General features: G+C 40.3%; 2 protein-coding genes across 2 annotated transcripts in view; one reads left to right on the top strand and one right to left on the bottom strand.

Annotated features, from left to right (window-relative positions):
* Positions 1-3,532, top strand: part of SRPX (sushi repeat containing protein X-linked) — a gene marked incomplete at its 3' end in the record, with an annotated part of 51,892 nt that extends 48,360 nt beyond the window's left edge. The window contains exons 9-10 of the mRNA XM_080363646.1: positions 892-1,013; positions 3,352-3,532. Of these exons, the coding sequence (XP_080219772.1) occupies positions 892-1,013; positions 3,352-3,532 (303 nt within the window). The remainder of the gene's footprint in view (positions 1-891; positions 1,014-3,351) is intronic.
* Positions 3,533-15,046: 11,514 nt separating this feature from the next.
* SYTL5 (synaptotagmin like 5) overlaps positions 15,047-24,598 on the bottom strand; it is a gene marked incomplete at both ends in the record, with an annotated part of 54,412 nt that continues 44,860 nt past the window's right edge. The window contains 5 exons of the mRNA XM_080363333.1: positions 15,047-15,189; positions 15,812-16,020; positions 18,519-18,654; positions 20,164-20,272; positions 23,969-24,130. Coding sequence (XP_080219459.1) covers positions 15,047-15,189; positions 15,812-16,020; positions 18,519-18,654; positions 20,164-20,272; positions 23,969-24,130 — 759 coding nt within the window. The remainder of the gene's footprint in view (positions 15,190-15,811; positions 16,021-18,518; positions 18,655-20,163; positions 20,273-23,968; positions 24,131-24,598) is intronic.

Here is a 24,598-nt window from a genome sequence, read left to right as displayed (position 1 = left end):
TTGTAACTACATGAAAGGAAGTGTGAATGGCTTCAGAAATAATCAGAGCACCAGCAAACAAAGGACTCAGCATAGAAATCATCCAGAATGCTGGAAATAGATAGCACTGGGGTGATTGTCCTTATTTGTCCTTATGTGTTGTAAATGTCATACTCTTGTGGGGTTCGTGCTAGGCTTCAGGATGTATCTATCTCAGAAATGTATCTGTGTCCTCAGGGAAAGAAGACAATCCTGTATTTTTTCATAGCAGCAAGTCCTTGTATCTTCTTTCTTTTCCCACAACTGTAACAAAATTCAGTATGAATAGTCATTGGGATATGAACATGATAATGTTTTTAACTGCTGGCTTGTGTTACAGTTGTATTTTAAAAAGTTTTTATTTTTTCCTGTTAGATTAACCTGGCAAGAAAATTCAATATATTGATCAAAATGAAATAATTTAAAAGGAAGACTAAATTTAAATGGCTACAGTACTTCTCTCACCACTCAACACTGGTCGATCAAGTTGGCATGAAGGAAAACTTCGTGCAGTCACCTTGCATTTCATGTACCTTGCTTTGATTGTGAAATTAGATTATTGGCACAATGCTTAATACACTGGTATCTTTTCATGTCATTACAAAGACAAGTTTATAGTTCTCCTGGGTGGTCCCTGTGTGGTGCTGTTTGTAGAGTAGTTAAGAATCTGTTGTTTAACGTCCCCTGGAGTCATAAGGCTCTAGTTGTTCACAGTGAGAATTTGAGACTTTTCCAAGTATGCTCTCATTGCAGCTTAAACCATCTCATATGAGATTATCAGACTCTTTCTGAACACTTGCTGCAGGCTCAAAACAAGACCCTGTTCTCACTGACAGCTGACATACCTGTTTCTTCTCCTTTCAACCCTTCCAGCCAGCACAGTGTGGTTTAGACCTCCGACATGTTACTGTAGTTGAATTGGTTGGTGTCTTCCCTGCACAGATAGGAAGAATTGGTGTAAAGCTGCTGCCCCCATCACTTGCTCTGCAACTCAGGTAAAGCTCTCACTACTGTTGTGTTTGCACCTGAACATAAATGATGTGTTGCTTTTGATTCTCTGCATCCTACTCTCTGAATACACTTATGCTATTCTAACATAGCTAGACTCCAGAAGGTATGTTGATAGGTAAGTTTTAGGATTAATTTGCTCCCTCTCTGTGGAATAGCTACTGCAAATTCATGAGCATTTGTTTGACATGAAGAGAAGAGACTTTAGCTTGTTTCACATTTAAAGGGGCTGTGACCCACTTAAACGTGAAACAAGCTGAAGTCTGTGCCACCCTTTCAAGTGCCATGTCTTCCGTGCGCCTTTGCTTCAACTGTGAATTTCTGAATTCACGTGAACTCCCTATGTATCCCTTTGATCATGTTATAGGTCTATATTTTTGGATGCTGCCACTGACAACACTTCAAGTGTGTCAGTATTTGTGCTGGAGCTGGTCCGATGCAGCTGTGACAGGACACAGTCACTGTGCAAGGACAGCCTTGGCGCAGCTGCCCATGTAGCCCCAAGCGGCAGTGACAGTGACAGCTCCTCTTCTCTGCAGTGCTGCTGGTGGCTACCCCAGGAGGGGAAGCAGTGGTTGCTCTTTGAAGTCCTCCATGTGGAAATGATACGGGCAGTATTTCAAAGGGGGAAATGATCTCAGCTTCCCCAGCCTGACTGCAACGTTCAGCAGTTTTACTGAGGTGCCTAAACTGTTTTGACTTGGTTTTAGACTGGCAGGGGGTTGGTTTTCACTTGAAAGGGAGTCTTCAAGTGCCAGCATTTCCTAGGCACAGGAGGACAAGAGCCAAAAGTGAAGGCCTGGGTGGCAGGGAAAGTAGTAGTTACTTAGGAAAAAAGCCTGGAGCATTTTATGCAACATCTTCTGTGATACGCCTGAGGAAATGGAGTGAGTTTTAATTTAGGACAATAAAAAATGCTGACAAGTCAGAGAGATTGGATTGCAAAAAAAATAAAAACATTTGTTCTCTAAAAAAGGAAAAAGAGAGCACAAAGAGCTGCTTTTTTATTCCAAAAAGTAAAAGTACTTCTTTTACTAAAGTTGAAATGGTTTTCTTGTGGCTCTGTGGAAAATAATGATCTCTGCTAATATCTCATTGCCTGCCCTCTTCTCGCACCACCCCCGCCACACACTGCTTTAATGTAGGTGGGTTTCAGAAATTGGTATGAGATAACCTGCCCTGCACTCGGTGAAAGTTAGTGTTGGTACCACAGTGTGTGATTGATAGCAATTATAGCATTCCAGTTCTGGGAGGCACCTAAATAAAAATTATACACACTCTTAAACATTCCCACTATGGATGCTGTCCTGAATTGGCACTCAGTAACCTAATGAGCACAGGTACCCTAGTTAAAACTTTGGAAACCTCAGCAGGTTAGCATTTGGTTTTGTAGAAGGTAAGCATTTTTCTTAGGTGAGATATGGTACAAGAGGCATGTGTCTTCCTATCACCTTAGCTTTGATTCAGACTATTTTAGTTTGAATTTAATAGCCAAGCTCCCTTATTGCAACAAGAAGACACCTGAAGCACTCAAACTTGTTAGAAGGCTGAAGCAGGTCCACTTTGGTGCTTCGCGCCTTCCTGAAATCCCCCACAGACCCTCTTCTTCATGGCAGCTTTGCTATCCTGACAGCATTCTGTCACAGCTGCCTACATTTATTTTTCCCACACGAATGATGTTGACTGAATGCATGTCTAAGGATCTGCTACTTCATTACTCTTCCAAGCAAAAGTCTAAAAGAGCACCAGGCCTCTACTTTTGTTGCTGTCACACCTCCAGAGGAGCTCAAATAACCCCTTTTAGCACTTGGAAAGAAAGGACTCTGTGGTAATTAGCAGGGGCTTTTGTTCTTCTAAGCTGGAGTTGCCACTAGATAAATGGTTATTATTAGGAAGCAATGAAAATTGACTCCAATAATGTAGTTCCACTTTTTCTCATTGTGGTTTTATACCATGTGGCAGCCAAGAAAAGGAAGTCTACCTGTAACACTAACTCCATTGCGGTGGTTTTCTTTGGGCAATCTATGTAGTATGGTTTTTGTCCTGTGTTTTTTTTTTTAATTTTGTGGTAGCAATAGGTAGTGGCAAGTGCTATATCAACAGTCAGAGGTCTGAGAAGAAAGCAGAGCTGAGGACAGTTACCTTGACCCTTCCCTAGTGCGGAGGTACAGCCTGTAGCACATGCAGACACCCTCTCTCTGACTCCTTGTTCTTACAGCTGAAACAAAGCGGACCCCGTGTAGCCCCCTCTGACCAGCTTCACAGGCTGGTTCTGCCGTTTATTGGTTTGATGGGCTTTAACAAAACAAGTTCCTTATTTCGCAGGCTGCTGCTGAGGATCCCCCACTACAACTTCAACATTGTGGTGATGGACAAGCATGGAATGGACAAGGAACGCTATCCTTTCCCAGCAACGCCAGCCGAGCTCTTTGCACTTATTGACAATTTCCCCTTGAGAAAAGAAGAGATGAAACTGCAAGCAGAAATTGGTCAGTCCTGTCCCTAATTTAGGATTGCAAGGCTTGCAGTTGTCAGTGAATTTTTTTAAACCCACGTAATTCTCCCCCTGGTGCTACACAAAGCATGCCTTTTTAATCACTGATGTACAGATTTTTTGTGTATATTATTAAGTCTGTCTGGCTGTTCAGTCTACTCTGAATAGAAGTATGCATGATGCTTTTTTATACTCTCAGCCATCTTTAGAGAAATGTGTACGTAGGATTACTACCCAATGGCATTTCTTGTACAGAGAATGAAGAACTGAGGCATGTTTCTGGGAGTTTATTTTGGATTTTTCGTTCAGTGTGAAATTGAGGTTTCTTTCCTACTGTTTTTAAGTCTTTTTAATAAAATATTGTTTTGCAAAGAGATCGTTGCCTAAAATGGCTCTTGGAGATAAAAGTTGATCAATTAATTCAAAAGTTGGATCAAAATACCTCTCTGCAACCGATTATAAGAGACATTACCCTCACATTTAAAGTGTACAAGCAAAGCCACACTGTCTTTCAGTTCCACTAATAATATGGTAGATGACAGACACAAAGCATAAGCCAAAGGCAATACAAGTACCTGTTTTCAGCAGCAGCAAGGACAAAATAGCTGATAGCAGGCATATGGAAGTCATTGCCAGGAGGAATATGATAAAGAAATGGTGAGCAGTGTAGAAGATGGACAGTAATTACCAAAGGCCACATACTGCAATGCTTGATAGAAACATAGGCTCTTACCTGGTATGGCTCTGTTTCTGACTTTTCACGTCCGATGGACTGGGAGTAGCAGATTGCTTTCCCCTCTTCATCGTGGAAACAGACCAGGCTGTTGATTTGATGGCAGGGAGACATTACCCCCAGGGAAACGTCTTCAAGGATTTGTGATTTCCAGATCTGTGAAAATATTTGGTTGCAACTCATCACTTACAAATAAACAAAAAAGTTCTATGCTTAAGAAATTGTTAGGGGTTAGTCAAAAAAGGAAAGAGTTTTCTGTTGTTTCATTGTAGCCAACAGTCTTGCTAATCCAGTGCAAAGAATATATACATTGTGCATGAAGAATGTAAGCATCAAAGGAGTGAAAATTGTGAGTTACAGCTTTGGATACTTGTTTACAGGATAAGATGCCTAATTTGACATGCCTGAAAAGCAGCACTCCAGTGTCCCTCCCTTTCCTAATTGAAAAAAGCACATCAACTGATTTCCAGTGATTCAAAATTTAAAGAAAAAACAAAACCTCTGATGGGTCTGATTTTTTTCTACATTGTTGCTGCAGTTCCTATCCACTGCCGTTCCATTTGGATTTAGGTACAGAATGAATGCATCCAGTCATCTTTCATGACTGGGTGAACAGGAGTGGGGCTCCATGATTGCTGCAATCAGGAAAGTGATTGCAATCACCAGGCTATTACAGGAAAGTGAATTAAGTGGAAGAGAGTGCCTGAGTGATTGGATTACTAGTTACAGCTCTGCACAGAACATCTATTAAAATCCTGTGATTAAGAAAAGCTGTTCTTGATTAGTAATATAAGGTTTCTGGCATTTTCTGTTGTACATTTTTGTGGAGGGGAATGGAATACTGAAAAAACATCATGTCTCATCTCTGTTTTGGAGTCACATCAGCCTGAATGTGTGCAGGGATGTGGCAGATTGGCCTTTTGGGAAAGGAGTACTTGAACAAGGCTTCAGATTGGCATTTATATATTCAAATAGACTCCAAATATATTCCAATAATTTATCCTCTAGACTTTTGGTCCCAGAAAAATAACACTGCATAAATGAGGTGCAACTACTTTTTTTTTTTTTTTTATATGTTTAACAGAAAATTGAACTCCCTTAAAATCATAGAGGCTGGAGACTTTGTTGTACCACAAACATGGCTCTTCTTGCCATAGCTCGAATCTTACCACTGCTGTCAAAACGCAAATCCTGTTTCAAAGATGAATTTTAGTTGGGAGAATTAAAGGCTGTTTCCAAGAAGCAAGACCTGCCATGAGTCTTGTCCTTTCCCCTCCCACCTCCAGGCCTTTCACTGCAGGAGATGTGATAGGTCACAGTGTATGGATACAGCCACGGACAGGAAGTTCCTATACTAAATACATCAATCTGGAGATACTTTGCAATTTGAATATGAATTGAAAGAGTTAAATCGTATTAGAGCAGAAAGAATTTCTGTCATGCAGCATCTTTTGCAAACAAAACTACTGGGATAATTTGTGAGAGGCAGCAATTTCTCATGAGCACAAAACAATTTTGTAAATGGCCCAGTTCTCCCCAGATCCTACCCAAGAATTCACCTAATTTGATGAGAACAACCCCTGCAGAGACAAAATTTAAAGTTGCACATCCCTATTCTTGAAGTCCATACCGTCCCCTCTGGGACAGCAAGCTTTATGTTTTAATGAAAACACCAATGACCCTTTACAGCTCTGCACTAAATGACTACAACAGGCAACTTTGTTACAGCTCACTACTTAAACAAGAGCATGAGCCCGACTGCATCATATAATTAATGAAAATGCAGAGAGTATGAGGTAACCTGGAGTACATTTAAATACTCTTACAATCGCAACCCACTTTTTAAATTGAGGTGGTGAAATAATGGAGCTTAGGCTGTGCAGTCTCAGCACTGGATCACTTCCAGACACTCACCTTGGTCTCTGCTCGTGCCATGCATCCACAGAGGGGGAAGAGGGAGTGAGTGCTTCCCACCATTAGGAGATGACACAGCTCCTCTTGGCCATGTAGCTGCTGCCCATTTCTCCCCGTCTGCAGCTGGAGGATATTCGCATGGCAGCTTGGTGATGGGAAGAGTGGGAAAGCACTGGCAGGCACTCGAAGGCTGTATTGGGTTTGCATGGCAAGGTTTTGGTAGCAGGGGGGCTACAGGGGTGGCTGTGAGAAGCTGCCAGAAACTTCCCACATGTCCAATAGAGCAAATGCCTCTTGGCTCCAAGATGGATCTGCCACTGACCAAGGCCGAGCCTATCAGCCTCTGGGATAACATAGTTAAGAAGAGGGGAAAACTGCTGCACAACAGCAATTGCAGCAGGAGAGAGAAATGAGAATATGTTAGAGAAGCAACTCTGCAGACACCCAGGTCAGTGAAGAAGGAGAGGGAGGAGGTGCTCTGGATGCTGGAGCAGAGACTCCCCGGCAGCCACTGGTGCAGATCATGGTGAGGCACTTCGTCCCTCTGCAACCCATGGAGGTCCATGGTGGAGTAGAGATCCACCTGCAACCCATGGAGGACTCTGCACCAGAGCAGGTGGATGCCCAATGGAGGCTGTGATCCCATGGAGAGCCCATTCTGGAGCAGGCTGCTGGCAGGACCTGTGGCCCCATGGGGGACTCATGCTGGAGCAGTTCCTAAAGAACTGCAGCCCATGGGAAGGACTCACTTTGGAGAATTTCTTGGAGAACTGTCTCCTGTGGGAGGGACCCCACACTGGAGCAGCAGGGGAAGAGGGTGAGGAGTCCCCCTGAGGAGGAAGGAGCAGCAGAGACAACGTGTGATGAACTGACCTGAACCCACATTCCCCATCCCCCTGCACTGCTTAGGGGGAGGAGGTGGAGAAAATTTGGAGTAAATTTAAGCCTGGGAAGGAGGAGGTTGAGGGCAATGTGTTCTTAAGATTTGGTTTTATTCCTCATTACCCTTCTCTGATTTGATTGGTAATAAATTTAACTAATTTCCCCAAGTTGGGTCTGTTTTGCCCATGATGGTTATTGGTGAGTGATCTCTCCCTGTCCTTATCTCAACCCGTGAGTCTCTTGTTATATTTTCTCTCCCCGTCCGGCTGAGGAGTGATAGAGCAGCTTTGGTGGGCACCTGGTGTCCAGCCAGGGTCAACCCATCACAAAGGCAGAAAGCACCAAGGCTGCCTGGGCTAGAAGGGTCAGAGAGGACATTTGCAGCTGTGAATAGCAGATGCATTTCTCTGGCTTCTTCCAAGCAGTGATGCAGCTGCTGCATGTTCTTTAAAATGCAAGGGAAACAAATGGGAAAGCCAGTGTCCATGCAGGATGTGCTAGTGCATATCTAGTTACCACCATATTTGCAATTGCCACCCATGCACCCAGAAAGTAACCATGACCTGAATTTCAGTAATTAGGTTGTCCTATACTTCCAATTCACAAGGACAACGTGGCATCTATGACCTCAAAGAGAAGGCGAGAAGAGTCTGCAGTCCACTTGTACACAAGTTATAGAGCTGCCTTCCAGACCCCTGAGCAAATCCACAAGTACAGTCCCCAGGCAAAAGTATAAGGAGCAGAGAGGAATGGCAGGAGAGCTCTTTCCCACTTGCAGCTGCCTTCCAGTATACAGGTGTTTGACCTCCCACCCCTCGCAAAGGCCACGACCAGCAGGGGGACAAGCTGGACAGTAGTGGTGTGAGGGCAAAGAAGCCAGCTGCTTGTGCCCAGATCATACCAAGGGACCAGTGAACCCCGCTGAGGTGGTATCTCCGTAACCTGGGTGCAGGAACCGAACACACCCAGCCAGACTTTCAGACCATTGCAAAGCAAGCAGAGGTAAGCACAGGCCTAGAGCCCAGGAGCTTTATTTGCCTTCCTGGTTTGTCTCAGACTGCAAAGGGCAGCAAGATGCAAAAACCTGGAGAACCAGAGAAAGAAGAGAAGATGGAAACCAGCCCCCAGCTCTGAGAGGTAAATTGAAGTGAATACAACTCAGCTGATGGTATAAATAGAGTGATCAAATGTTTTGGGTTTTTGTTTGTTTCATTTATAATGATACTAATTAAAAACAAAAACCAAACAAACACAAAACCAAAAAACCAGGACTAGTAATTACAGAAAAGCTGCACTTCGAATATACCTAGATTTTCAGGTGGGCAGGACCTTGAACTAGGGAAGAGGTAGGAGAATCAGAGATGGAAGGGAGGACCTGCTGAACATGCAGGGTTAAGGCACATGAAAAATAATTCTCTAGCAAGGGGGAAGGGAGCACTGCATTTCCCTTATTCTTAGAATCACATGTTAAAAAGAACACAGGTTTAATGCCTACAAAATAAAATATAGCTTAAAAACACTTCACGTGTAGAAATTAGGACAAACAAAAAAAGAGAGAGAGAGAGAGAGACACTGTCAATGGAGTCCCACCTCTAAAGACATGCCAGGCCTCTTGCATTATTCATCACATATAATTGATGTCTTTACCTCAATGAGATAATAAGGGACATTCTTGAAAGATATGCTTATATAATAAGTTTGCTGCAAGGCATTTCAGGAGAGACAAGGACACAGTGACATCTCAGTATTTTAATTTAAAAGATAGAACTGTAATCTTGACAACAGCTGCAAATGTATTACCAGACATCTCTGTCCACAAAACTGAACGTACAGCGCACAGTACAAAAATATTCTGGGCAGGCAAAATTTTGTTTTGTCTAAATTTGGGCAGAACTTAACATACTACAGTGCCATTTACTGCTACTACTGTTCATGTCCAGCAGAATAATTAAACAAATGGCAACAGATTTAAAGCAGAATAAAGGCAGAACAAGGGGGACATGACATTTCCTAATTGCTGCAACAAATGACTACATTTGGCATTAGGCAAACCTCCACAATTAGATGCTACCCTTAAAAATATACAGCAGGCTTTCAGGAATGGTAGCACATAGCCATATAGATGTTATTTCCACAAAGCAGAGTTGTTGAAATAACTAATCACATGAGGGGCCAAGATGCAGCAAGGGTGAGTTTCAAAATGACGTAAAAACCACCTACAAAGCAAGTTGAGATTCACTTTCCAGTGTCAATATACACAGTATAAGTAACACTGTCTTATTAGAACTTACCAAACAGCATTTGCAAACCTGAAATCATCAAGCAGGAAATTCACAGGACACAGTGGTAAAGTTTTGCTAGTGTATTTCTCAGCATCTCCTGCTGAGTTATGCTAAAAGGCATCACTGCAAATGAAAGTCTGCATCCTATTTTGGAATTCATCACACATTCTACCACCATTTCTCTAGGGTTCTCAAATGTTAACATTGTGTGTAAAAATCAACAAACAATAATAATTTTTAAAGCTATAAAAAGAATAAGAGAAGAGGTTACAAAGTTGATGGACGTTATTGTTGCAAAGTGATGAAGAACAATACTGTATGTTAGGGAACGAAAATCTCAGCTTTTACCTCATATGGTTGAAAATAAGTGGGGCCATCACTTAACTGCTGCATGCTGCCTTCTTCCAGATACTGGAGATTAACGTTCAGGCAGAATGTTCTGGTGAGGGTTGCTGAACCAAAGAGAAGGATGAAGAGAGAGCCTTGCAAAGATTTGGGTACAACCCTTAACCATCTTGTGTGACTCTACAAACTAGACAGCTGTGGAAATAGGACTCTCAGCTCTTTTCCGAAGGTGCAGGAGACCCAAGCAGCATTTCATTTACTCTATAGAGCAAACTGCAGACTTTACAGGCCTGAAGCTGAGCAATGTGCATACCCCTCAAAAAGCCCAAATCATGCCAGTCTAAATGCAACCCCTCATTATCTCTCCTTGTCAATCAGCACCTGTGGATGCTCAATGGCTGCTCTGCTGTTCAGTTGGTATTTTGCAGAATACGACTTAGAATAGTTGCACTTTGTAGGGCATAACCAGGCAGGAAAAGAAAAAGAAAAACCTAATACATAAAAATGCTTCTTTCATACTGTCTTAGCATAAACTGCACTGGAAGAAGCACAGAAGAATAATCTTCCAATCTAATGCACCATGAACAAAACATACTCAACATCCCAATGCCTTCCCTCTTAAACCAACTTCTAGACCATCCAGGAAAGAAAAATCAAAATGTGGCATTTAAAAGATATCTGAGGAAGGCAATGGCACTTGGATTACCACAAGAAGGTGGCAACAGTGCCACTCAGACTTTCCAGCTTTCCTCCCACCCTCACTCAAACGTAACACGATGGAGGCGGAGGAGAAAGGGAGGCCATTTCAAACCTATTTTAGCATGCTTTTGGCATCTAAGCATGCAAGCAAGAACATCAACATCTAGAAGCCTAAAGTCCCTAAATAGCTGGGAAACTGAGCAGAGAATGTTTCTGGCATCCAGAAAACAGGTCTGGAAACCAAAGTCTGATGGCAGGGCTTAAAGACCCCTCAACATCAGCTCTTTTTGATGGATACTGGCAATAATAAAGATGTATTTACTGTCCCCACTTGACTTCTACAGAGAAAGTTGCACTTCGAGTCTTCTTTAATGAAGCCAAACCCTCAAAATCTAGTCACAAGAGGGAAAATAAAGTGATGAAAGCCCTGTAGTTACCTTGTTAGAAAAATATGTATCAAATGCATTGTGCAACACATTTTCAGAAACCACTGTAGAGTTGTTCAAGTCTGTGCCCAGTTGTTCAAGTCTGTATGGAAAAATACTGTAGAAACGTCAGCTCTGCTGTGTCTATCTACTAAGGGCAGGGGGTTTATGAATCAATGTTAAAAATGTGGCTATTTTCTCCTAAAAATTAGCCTTGAATAAACCATTCATGCACCTTCAATGCCATAAACATACATACAAAAGGAAAGCTTTAGTGTAATTCCTGGCTTTCTGTCTTTTTGTTCAGCCTGGTAGCACACAGAACATGATGACGCACAATTATAGGGAATTAATTCACATAACTGGGAAATGAGAAGTCACATCTGCAGTTAATCATCTTGTGCTTTTTCCAAACCATAAATCATTTTTTGCCAAGGAAGAGAACAAAGACATCAGAGATGTAATTAAATGTGACATTTCCCACAAATCAAACGCTTCCTACAAATGTGCTCATAACATCATAGACCAGCAAAGCTTCCAAAATTGCTCTAGTGTTGATCTGATGCTCATAATCTCTCTGTGGCTCATTTGAGGCAGAGTGTGATACCTATTACATGCTACCATAATGCAGAATTGTCACAGCTAACCTACAATTTCACTGTAGTACTCCAAATCCCATCAAAGGCAAACACCCCTGCCTTGGCCGAAATTACTTCCCAGGTGAAATGGTTCCTTTCATAGGCTGAACTGCAGTTGACACCTACAATCTGTTCATAGCCACATCTCTAATTTCAGGTAAAGGCTCACAGTGAAATTTTGGTCCTTTGGACGGAAATGGCAGAACTTAAAGCCTGCAAATGAGCTGGGTGACACTTTCCAGATGAGTCCACTCATCACAAACTCTACCACAGGACCAAAACAGGCAGAAGTTGAATTATTAAAGCACAAACTACTTCCTTTCAAAGCAAGACTTGATTTAGCTAAAATGTTCATGCTTAGTAGGTTAAAAAATACCATGCAAAACTGAGACAAACTCTTGTACTGCAGGTAAAAGGTTTTCTTCAATTCAAAATAATTTTAAGATTTTCAAGTTGCCAAGAGAAAAAAGTTTCCATTTTGGAGGATTTTTTGTGTTACTATTATTTTTCCCATTTTCACCATCAAAATGAAACAAAACCAACTCATTCAACTGCCTGTGTTCCTCTGCAACTCTACCTGGAATTTTACTCTGAAGAACCATTTTCTTCAGATTTAACAAGCTTTACCTTTCCAATCAACTTTCAGCAAGTGAAAAATCAAGCTTGTGTCTCCATATCAATATAATATTATTATTCCCCAAATAAAAGCAGGTTTGCCGTACAAACAACAAAGACAACTCAGACTGACTGTGTTAAAGTGAGAGGTAGTTTGGGTGCCAGAATTTTCAGTTTGGGACATGCTGATACAAAAAAAAAAAAAAATTAAAAAATCTAATCTTAAAAAAAGACATGATAAGAAAAATGTCATATAATGTATGTGCTTGATATTTGTGTCCTAATTTATCATCTCACAGCATCTGAGGCATACAATTAAAAGCCAGCTAAAACTAGACTAAACTTGCTTCACTGCCCCATTTAAGCAGGACTTCAGAAGAAAAAGAACAGATACAGAAGGAAAATGAAGTCCACATTCTTGAGCAACTACTGACTTTTGGTTCCTAAACAGAGATTTTCTAAGGCAACTTTATTTTCAAAGACAACTTGGTAATTTCAGAAAATTGGGGGTGTCAAACTGGGCAAGCAATACCTCCAATGACTTTTAAAATTCCTATCAGAATTTTAATAGAAAATAATTGTAATGAAACAATTTGTTTTGTTATAACTAAGATACTGTTTTTAACAAAAATAAATATTTTTTAAAATCTAATAACATCAGGATTTTAAAAGACTGATTGATTGTAAATTTCCCCACAGTTTCAAGCCATTCAAACCAAAACCAGTATAAAATATCTAAAAAAAAAATAAAAGAGAGAGAGAAATGGAAAGGACATTACGTTTTAAGGCAGGGCTGTCAAACTCATTTTCACCAGGAGCCACATCAGCCTCACAGTTGCCTTCAAAGGGCAGAATATAGTTTTAGCACTGTATAAATGTAACTATTCCTACAAAATGAAGTTTGGCACCCCTGTTTTAAGGTTTTGGATTCAGGTCTAAACACGTGTATGGAATTATACCATAGGAGAGCTACAAATATCAACATTTCAGCTGCAGCTACCAGTTCATATTCTGTTGTTCAATCTAGATGTCTTGCAGTTTCTGGATTGTGAAAAACAACATTTGTAACTCTCAAACAAATTAGATTCTACAGTCTTCATTCTTCACAGAAATCTTTGAATACTTTGAATATATTATTTGAAAGTCTTGTTTTTTTCCAGTAATTTATGTAAAGGTTATGTGTCCATATATTTCAATTTCTTTCCTTAGTACTAATACTACATTGCTTCCAAAATTAAAATATTTGGGGAAAAAAATAAAAGAGGTAAGGGGGTAACTCTAGACAAATTTATCTGTTCAAATAGGAAGCTATGTTCTAATTCTGGAAAATTCAGAAGGAATGTCATTCACTCAGTTTACTGATCTTTGTCTTGTACCCTGAGCAATCACATGCCATGCTATTATATTATTATCCAATCTTGCAAGCAAACGTGCTGTCCTTGAAAAGAGATTATAATCCCATCTCATTATAGTAGGAGTAGCCCCCAACAACTATTCGAAACAAGGTAAATGTCCTGAGTTGGAAGGGACCCACAAGGATCATTGAATCCAACTCCTGTCTCTGCACAGGACAACCCCACAGTTCACACCATGTGTCTGAGGGCTTGTCCAGTGTCTTCTTCAACACTGTCAGGCTTGGGGCCGTGACACCTCCCTGGGGAGCCTGTTCCAGTGCTCCAACACCCTCTGGGGTGAGAACCTTTTCCTAATGTCCAACCTAAACCTCCCCTGGTACATCTTCCTGACATTGCCTCGGGTTCTGTCATACTTTTCACATATAACCTCCATAAGTCCTCAAAGGATGGGAGATCTAAGTAGGTGTAAAAACACTTTAGGAAACCACATGGCAAAATTATTCTTGAACAACTGTCATGGTTAAAAAGATTAAACTGGCCAAACTCCACCCTTACCATTAAATGCACTGTTAATTCATAGAGGTATGTACAGGAGAAAAAAGTCCTACTCTAGTTAACAATTGACATGTGTTGACATGCCTGAATGGGATCCCAGCCCATTCAGAAAAAACTTCCGCAGTTGTGCAAACCATTCTGGCATGTGCTCTAATCAGGTCCCTTTACCACACAATCTGTTGAATCAAGGTCTTGGTTAACTATGTCCAAACTCAGTATGTGTCTCATCTCAGCAACTCATCAGATGGGGACAGGCATGTGAACATATTCTCTCTGTTCAATGACATCAGAAGATGTTGGCTAGAGCTGTCAATCGAACGAAAAACACAGTAATACCAAGTAGTTGTGGAAACTGTTTGGGGATTTGTTATGATTTATTTTCATTAGAGGTTCTTTGATTATGTTGACCAAGTCTGCCTTTTATACAGTGGATTAGAACAACCCAGAGCATGCCAGAACACCAGTGTTGTGTACCAGCTCACCTGCTGCCTATTTCCAGTGTGCAACACAACACACTGGTCTTCCTCAGTGGGCTGGTTGGTCCCAAGCCTGCTCTCCTGCATACTGCACAGTCCAACAAGCAAATGTGATAAAGAAATTATGTTTGTTATCCATCATAACATTATGGCTTTTTATCTTTCACATACCAAAGCACAGACTCACTGTGAATCCGCTTGTACTGTATCACTGCTGCGTTCTATGCCATCTTTGACCCAGAAGGAGACACATAAACAGGGCATTACTCACTAAAGGAGTAACTACAGAATGTGCTCGCTCCATGCCTGCCACAGGCAGAGGTGCTCACCAGCAGAGCACCGATCACCAGAAGGGACAGGGAATACCAGTCTGATCTCTGTGCAAGGTCAAGTTCTCACTGGCTTCAGGAGGAACATAACCCATACAAGAAGCCTGGGTTAAAAACTTGAGCATGAAAGTGCAGAATGCATTAAAATCTCACTCAGAGCCTTAACATCCAAGGCAAGGAGTACAACCCTTCCCCACTTTCAAGTGGGCAAAGTGACAAGAGCCTGAACACCACTCAAGTCAGGAGCACCTCTGGTACCCCTCAAGAGTTAAAGTCTTTCAGAGTCTGCGTTTTCCCATGCTGGATCTCAGCATTAATATCCCCTCCACAGGAGCTCCAGGACTGTCAATCATCTTCTGCCAGAGGTGCTGCTCTTCCCCTTGCGAGTCCATCCAGTCAACCTCCTTGCCATTACTTACACCTGTCAATTACAAAAACATGAGGCATTTTGGCATACTAGTAAGCAGTTACTTCATATCCTTTCTCATTCGGTCCCACAGCATACAAGAAAGATGACAAGCAATTTACACTGCCACCTTGCCACCTGTACAGGGAGTTATGCTGACACCAGGTAGCTCCTGGAGAGCACCAGTTTGCCATTACACTCCTTTGTGGCATGTGGGCAGAGGCACACAAACCTCCACAGTCTGCACCACAAGGAACTTTCTCCTAAGAGAGGAGGAATGGGCCCACACTGCTTCCAGATCACACCATAATCAGCAGAAAGGCTGTTGCTGGACAAAAGCAGTCTCTTCCTCCTCACTGGGATGTTAAGAAACACTTCCAAGGTATTCTCCATTCTTCTAGCCTGTGCAGAAGTACAACTGGGCACGAAAGTTTTGGGTCTTACTCAAGAGTAAGTAAATAAAGAACTAAAACATCTACAGATTACCTGTTGCCTTCTCTCCCTTTTCAGTTTCCCCAAGTTTCCATATACTTTCCATACATTCAGTAGCATTTCTGTCCCTCGTACACATGAATCATGTAGGATGAGGAAGAAGAGCAGAATAAGAAATGCAATCACCAGTCAGGTGGGATCTTACCATTTCCAGTGCTCAAACGGACCCCTCCCAAAAAAATGTTACTGGAGAGTGACTCCTTGTCCCACACAGTTAGTTCTAGGCAGACGTTTCGTATATCCCTTGAATTCAGGCCACTGAATGCAAAGGTATGATTCCACTGGGGGTTCACGCTCTTTTTTATTATGGGAGTTTTGTGTTTTGTAGCTTTGCTGTCATCTGGAAGAAGGTATCTAGGAGAGAGAAAAAAAGGAAAATTCAATATGTAGACAGGATGTCACAATAGTCATAAAGAACTACAAACATGTAGAGACTCAAATGAGATCAGGACTCTACTCCCCACTGTTATTAAATTGAGCATATACCTGAACTGCATATTTAGCATTTGTGGTCTTACAGCTATAGTGTCAGTTATCACCAGCAAAAACAAATTAGTTCTCCTTGCCCCGTTCCTTGGCTCTTAACCACAAACTTTTTACTTCAGTGAGACAAAATATAGACAGGATCATAAAACTGTTGGCCAGAAGAGGCCTCTGGAGTCACCCAGTCCAGTCTCTGTCTCACAGCAGGGCAGAAAGTCCTCCAGAAAGAAGCAGAAATGCTCGATGAGGAAGGAATTTCAGCAGTTTAGCACCAGTACTTTGAATTCCCTAACACCCTACTGAGTGCAGAAACACTTTTAGTGGTGAATTTCTTTAGTGAAACTAAGAGAACTTAATACTTTAGCTGAAAATCATAGGCCTGTACAAATTTGCATAGTCTGTACCTTCAGCTCCTTCAGCAAAGCTAATGAAATGACTGTGTGGTTGCATATAAATACTAAAGGGTAACACAGTAATGAATCACTAGAGCTTGATCAGGATTCCGCTGCAAGTTTTTACTTGATAACTAACAAGAGCTTGTTTACTGCAGGGGGCCAATAGGGGCTGTTATGTCAAATTATCATCCCAAGCTAGTCTGGAGCTAACAGTGCAGATCAGAATGCTGCAGCACCTCAACTTGTTTGTGGCAACTTCATTATGCATTTGGCCATGACACATAACAGAAAAATAGTCCAAGGAAAACAAGACTCCCGTTCACTGTACTGAATAATCCATGTCAGCAACAGCAAACACCGCTAACTAAAGAGAGTCCAGAGACTTATTTGCCACACATTGCTACTGCTAATGTGAAAAGGCTTTGGCAACATTTTCTCCTTGAAGTCTGTTGCAAGCTCCAGGTAAGAACACATTGTAGTGGGATCAGTCTATTCAGTAAAAGAAAATGCCTTCACATATACCAGGCAAAGAGAGATTGCATGGGAGAATAAATACATAGAAAGAATAGTTCAAAATTCTTCATGAAGTGTATGAGCTGAGTGATAGTTTAAAGCACACTACAAGATCAAGATAAATTCTCAGCTCCACCAGGGAATTAAGCGCAGGATAGTCACAATTTAGTAACAGCACTCAAACTGTTAGAAATTAACTACAGCATATTTAAAAATCAGCAACTCTGAATGCTAGCACTGAGAGCAAAAACTGGCAAAGTCTTTAAGCTATCCATTATTTCTTAAATGTAATATTTCAGATGGATAACTTACATTTATGAAAAAAAAACAATGTAATGAGGCATGCAGGATTATATTAACTTTATTGAAAGGCAAGTATATCCTATATGTAGCATTTTCTATCTAGTTTGGCTTTTGACTGTCCAACACAAAATGCTGCTTATCTAATAAAAACATGCATATATGTCATACTACATATATTTTTATGTACGCACATGCATACAAGTGACACAGACCTTAAATTTTTCAAAATGAAGCATCTTTAAAATCCAACCTGAAAGTCATCAGAGCAGAATTTTTAAACATCTTCTGTCAGAGAATATTAAATGTTGAGAACGAGACAGAATTAGAGTTAAGACACTATGTTTGAAGTCAGTGATAGGCTGCCTGGGAACCCTCAGGGTTTCAATGTGCTTATTGACACTGTACCACATGCCAAAGAGCTTTCCCAGTTAAGCACTAGAAAAAAACCCAAAACTGTTTATAGCATAAGACAGAAAAGTTTTTTTCTCATTTAGCATATTTACTTGAATCAAACCAGAATTTCTTCACGCAGATAATGAATATTCTCTTTCTATATGTTTCAGGTGACTTCTATTAGAAAGAGCCTCATTGAGCATGCCTGCTTTTATAGGTGCTATTTGCAGTTTTACAAGGAATCCAAACAGACTTGTATCTTTCTGAAACCAAGTTTCTTACTCAGGACATAGCCTGGCTATTCCTCTTAGTAAAAAATACATACTATTTCAATTTCCTGAAAATGTAAATGGTATCATCTCTAGTGTGAGTGCTCTAATTTACTTCTTGCCTCCAGGAGTGATGAATATTCACCTGCCCTTCTCTGCCAACTCAGTGGAAATGTTTTCTTTTACTAAATGTTATATTCTATAGCAGTGTGCACATTAGCACAGTGGACACTTCTGTATGAATGGTTCCATACCATTTGACTGACTGGTGTTTATATATGATTGAATTTAACCACTGGGACAAGTTGTACCTCTCTGCCTTTATTCTGCAGCACCCTTCCCTTCAGCATACCACTTAAAGGTGCTAGTCGCTTTTCAGGACTGACACTCCATACATATATATATATACAGATATACTGAAAAATAAAAAGGGTCAGCCAAAACATGATTCAACAAAGCCATAAAAAAATGGGGAGAAAAAAAAAAAAACACAGACCCTTTCACGAAAGTGTCAGATGTGCCTCCTGATTTCACTGCTGTTAAATTCTTTGCTTCTTTGATGAGGACTTCTAATATACCTCCACATGGCATGTGGGACTCTCCCTTTTTCCCTTTTTTAAAGCTCTTCTTTCCTATACGTAGAAAAGAGTCACAACATCATAATCAGAAATTATATACACACTGATAGACTGATTTGGAAATGTAAATTGTCTTAGATTTTTTTTTTTAAAACCATTTACTGCAATGGCATTAAAGTATTCCGTAGGATGATATTCTAATTATCTATGGGTAGAGAAACTAAGAAGGCAGGGACAGAAAAATAACTCCATATTTGACAAAGAACTTGACCATGTAAATAGCTAGTCCTTACTGGACACAACAGAGCACCCTATCTGAAGTGCCATCTAAATGTAAGTATTTGTGGATTACTGTGCTGAACACAAAGGGCTGCACATCCTCTAAGTCCTATGCTTTTTCAGAATCCACTTCCACCACTGATGTTAAGGCAGCCTCATACCACAAGCAAGGTATAAAGGCAAAGCTTAAAATGCAGAAGTACACCACTTGAATTCCATGTTTGAAGACACAGTGCTCCTTGGAGACCGTGACAAAGGACATGGTGCTCACTGACACGCTGCTGGTTTTGAACAGCAGCATGAAGACATGGGTACTTGCTGCTTCTGCAGATTCCGAGAGGCTTATCAGCAGGGATTGTACACACTGATTTGGGCTGAAAACATCAGAAAAAAAGATCAGGAGTGATGTTAAAATGTACTAATTAAAAAAAAAAAAATCAGATGGCGTATATCTGGACTTTTCAGATAACAATTAGCTTTTAAGATAAAATCTTGGAATTCCTGCTAGCAGAGGGAGAGTTATCTGCCAAAATAAAAAAAAAAAAAAAGAGAAAGAAAAAGAAAATGTCTAATACATCTATCAAATCTTAATGCTAGCAAGCAATACTATCACTAAGACAGTGATACACCTGTCGTCTGGTACACTTGGGTGCTACTCAGTGATTGCATTCATTTCAGATGATTGCTGTTCCTCATGCTATTACAATGCAAAGAGTTAGTAACTATTTTCTCCTGTTCACTGTTGATGAAAATAATTGCTTACCCTAAAAAATTCAAATAACATTTTACAGGACTGAATTCCAGCAGTAATACAGTAAAACGGAGCAGAGGTAAAGCAGTGTGAAAAAAGACTGAAAATGAGAAGACAGGTAAGCCTAAGGATAATCCAGCATGAAGAACTAAGTGAAGTCTGTTACTTTTATCAGCTATACACTGTTTATAACTAGCTGAACAAAGAACCCACAGACTATGATGCAGACAATTTATTTCTATGTGGCTGTCCTCAATCATGTTACCTAATATCTGATTTTTTTTAATTAGGTCACAGCCATACATCACTATTTGACTACACACTCCTGTTGCCTTCTTTCTCCTTGAATTCGATTTAAGTGAAGAGGATGGAGCAGGAAAAATATATTCATGGTTCAAAATTCCCATAGATAAAGACAACTACTATATTTAAGTATGATTTCAATCTTCACAAATACCATTACTTCACCCTAGGTGAGGATTTTTACTACTCAGAGGGGTGTTATCATATGCTGCCATTAATGTTTGCTTTACCTTGAAACTGCCCTAGAGGAAGCATTAGGTTTCTGTCTGGGGGAATGTAACGTAAAACAACTGTCAGTTCTCCTTTATATTGAAGCCCAACATCTGTCACAACCTCCACCTGAAAAGAAAAAATACAAACAGAAATCCAGCTAAGTTTAATCATTCATGTTCTCAATTTGATTTTAATTTTGTTGTGCCAATATAGTGTTTGAAACACTTCTTAAATGTATACCAGCCCATTTTTAGATAAATACACATTCTAGATTGAGTGCAATCACATTTTAGAAAATTTTATGAGGTAGGGAGTGTAAGCTCTCAGAAGAATAAAGCCACACAGCATCAGGCACTGTTCAGTGAACATGCAGAGGAGAGAGATATCTAGCATGAATAAGTGAAGCAAATAAACAGAAAAAAACCACTCAATCTTATTTCTGCACATATAAAGTGTAGCTAATTTAAGTTGACATTCAGCTCTTATTTCCCCCAATCAGAATTTTAAACCGTAATTGGTTCCATGTATTTTAGAGGAGTCACTCCTGAGTCATCATTGGAATGGAGGTGTGGGGAACCAAGGCAAGGGAAGAGAGCAGAGTCCAGCTCTGAAAGATAAAAGCTTCTTGAAAAGTGCTGTTCTCAGCGTCCTTTTCCATTTCTATACAACTACTATTTCTGCATCTTTTTGTCTTACAAACATTTGAAACTTGCCCAGATATCATGCGTTCAGTGCTTTTCAGAGCATCCTTGTTAAAAGAACATTAGGCCTTCACTGACATGTGCTGAACTTCCATTTGCATAGTAAGAAGTCGGAAACTACATTTTAGAACAATAGGTGCAACACAGAGAGAACATGTTACACCAGTTCAGACTGACTTCTAGAAAAACAAACTGCAGTGAAAAAAGAAGCCTTGCACATTTACATTAGAGATCAGGTCTATGAAAAACTCAGGCAGATGGTGACCTTGCTCAGCGATACCCAGTAATGGAGATGGGACTATGCAGATGCTTCCATTTCTGCACATGCGTCAGTGCTCAGGTTTGGGTACAAATCAACAAATCTTCCTCATCTCTCAACAGGGATAAAGCATGTGTATAAAGAAGAAAGGACTCCTGAGTGCTGAGAGACACACACCAAGGTACCACAGAAGCCTTTAAAGAACTGCTTACAGACAAATGCCTGATCTGTAAGAGCATTTCTCTGCAATGCATTCAGCTTGTTTCCTAACTACCCAGGGAGGTCAAAATTCTATTACCAAGAGCAAACATAAAAAAAAGCCCCACCAGAAATACATACAGTGACATGAACAGAGTCAGCACTGCCTTCATGTCACAGACCCCAGGCTAAGGCATTGACTGTGCTTACTGGAGCCGAGTCTCTGCACAAGGATGGGGACAGGGTACAAAGCGATTTTAGTGAAAACAACATGGCACTTCTGTGACTTTGAAGCACTTTCACAGCAACTCAGACATTCCTGCACTGACTTGGAGAAAAACGGTCCTGTCTCCACCACTGTCTGATGCCAGTTGCTACAACAGAGGACAAAAGATAACCTGTAGCAAACGGCTGTGGAATAATTTGTACAACTTCTAAATCTTGCCAGTCAGGCAGCTCACTTATGGTCTGAACTATGCAAGTTTAGGATCAAGTTTCCCATAAAGACAGCAAGGATTATTTTTTCTGTTCTACTGGTGAGCAAGTGATGGTATAAGTTCTTAGGTCAGGAGCAATTTGTCAGCCTAACCCCCAAAACCCACATAGAACAGGGCTCTAGACTCTGCCTCCTCTTTAACCACAGAACTACTTTATCTTACTTTTCTGATCTAACCACACTCCTCTTGAAAACAGACATTCTATGCTCATAGAATAAAAATGTCTTAAAGTCTCCAACCTCTTCACTAAAGCAGCGAAATGCTTCATGATAGAACAAATAAAGCACTGTAATAAAGCACTGTAATAGAGCACTGTAATAGAGCCCGGGAAATGTTTCACTGCCATTCCTGTCTCTGTCAGGCAGTTCGCATGGGAGAACAGCATGTAACTTGCATGTATGTTAACCTGTGCTTTTTTAAAATGCAAAATGCAATAATTGATATTAAAAAATATTATATTTACTGATCAAAAATCTTAGCAGCATTTTAAGTTTAGGAATACTATTTATAACAACTTTGAAGGCAGACAAGACCAACTCTGTGTTTGCTTTCTTTGGTAAGAAAGAACTCATGTAAAAATCCATTTAGTGGATTTGGAAATAATCAGAAAACACCTTCCAGCTGGGATAGCTGAAATGCATAGCACCTCATTACTTTTTTCCTGAGCAGGACAGATTCATGACTGTTTTGGTTTTGTTTTGCTTTTCCCCATTAGGATTAAAAGAAACCACCCATACTCAAACCCCCAAAGATTGACATGAGATGACAAGGAGACTACTGCACTATAAGAAGCGTAATTTCTGACCAACATTGCATACAAACTGCAAGCAAAACAAATACTAGATGTGTATCTTATTTTTGTAAACTTGTGAGTATAAATAAGAGCAGCATTTGACACCAGACAGAGCTACAAAAGAGACGTAGAAGATATCTATTCTACTTCAAAAGCAGACCCAATGGAAGTAACTTAGATGAAACAAGCTTGTAAGGAGGCAGGTATAATCCTGGCCTGGCCACGGTGCTGACTGAAACATGTTTGCCATCATTAGCCACGTTTTCGTCCTGGTCTCACCTTGTCTGGACCATCAAGGAAGAGCTAGTGGTTACCCTTGTTAGCAAAGCTGAACTAGGAAACTGGGAATGATTTTCCTTGCCACTTTTAAAGTGTGAGGTGTGTAAGTGTTCAAAGAAGAGACCAATATCCTTATGTAGCTTCTGGCAAATTATCTTAATAAAGTATAAATATGTGACAGTTTAGATGTAAGCCCCACAAAGGGCTATACTCTGAAATCAATTATATAGCAATCAGATCCCTCTCCCACCTCAGAGAAAGGCACAAATCAAACACAGGCTCCTGAAACTCCAAATGTAACACTATTTCCTGGAACATAATGAACACAGAGCAAACAAGTCACCTGAGTCTATCTCCACACCACTTGCAGTACAACCTTGGAAAAATACTCTTTCTGAAAGGGCAATTTAAACTTCTGGAATTTCTGGGGATTCCGGCTTCTGCAGGAGCAAGCAATGCTGAAGCCTTTAATCCTCTAGCTCACAATAGCTCTTTGAATCTCTTCCAAAAATAAACTCCTCTGCCAAAGCAGGGGGTGCCCTAGAGAGAGAAGTCATTCTGTCCTTAGCCAAGTATAATGCAAGACCTGTTTCATAGACCAAGTGACTCGCCTGCTGAGAAGCCTTATCTTGCACCTTCCTAGTTAAGGTGAGTAAGAGATTAAGAAGTTATTTTGTCACAGCTGAAAGGTGTAGAACACTTTGAACTGAAACAAAGAATATCTTTTTATTTTAATAAACTGTTCAGGGTTGGATAGGGGAAAGTGGTAGCACAATCCTTTGGTTTACGTACTACTTTAAAAAAAAAATCAATTTGTTTACTAGGTCATTTCTACACTGCAGTTTACTACAAGTTGAATTTATAGTTTATTTAAAAGTGAGGGTATTTTTGTTGATTTTTAAGTAGCCAATCACATGTAATGTTTCATGAAGACTTGGAAAACAGTATGTTTTGATTGAATAAAGAACAAAGATATGATTTTGTTACCATTAAACACTCAGAGACACTGTTTAACAAACATGTTCCAAAGGAAAAATAACTAAACCTTGCTAAATTTGTTTCACAGCACCTTCACTGGCCCCTGGAAACCCTTACCTTGGGCTGGAGCACAAACCACTCATCGCCCTGACTTTCGAAGTTCCAAGAGTCAAATGGAATTTCCACCTCTCCAAGGAAGCTGTTGTGTCCAAACCTGTCATAGTGCCAGACAGAAAGCTGCAGGGTCCTGGTTTCTAGCTGTGTGTGACTGATGACATACTACCAACAGAAAAAGAGAAAAAGAAAACTCTCAGAATAAGCAGAAATAATAGTTTCCACAAAGGCACTTAAAACTCTAGCTCAATATCAGGAAGCCCACGGCAGCTAACAAAAGAACCATAAGATTTGTTTTCTTTGCAAACAAGATTGATCTAGCCAGAAAGCTCATAATGTTAATGTTAAACCTAACTCTTTTCTTTGCAGTATATATCCAATGGTAATTCATATTACTATCATGATTGTGTATTTTCTGTATTATTTACTGGGTATATATGACTATAAAGCAATTTGTGATTATTAAAATGATGATCTTGTAAATTTCTTATAAGTTTGTCTAAAAGACGAAGATCAACATCAAAGTTCAGTTCATAAGAAGAAACCCCACTGGTTCTTTTACTCCTAAAGAGAGTCTGCTTTACACTACTTTATAGAAATTGTCTCCTCTAATTTTCAACTGTGTCTTTGTAA

This window comes from Nesoenas mayeri (genome assembly GCF_963082525.1).
Source record: "Nesoenas mayeri genome assembly, chromosome: 1".
Classification (NCBI taxonomy): Eukaryota; Metazoa; Chordata; class Aves; order Columbiformes; family Columbidae; genus Nesoenas; species Nesoenas mayeri.
This window is presented reverse-complemented; position numbering and strand designations above follow the sequence as displayed.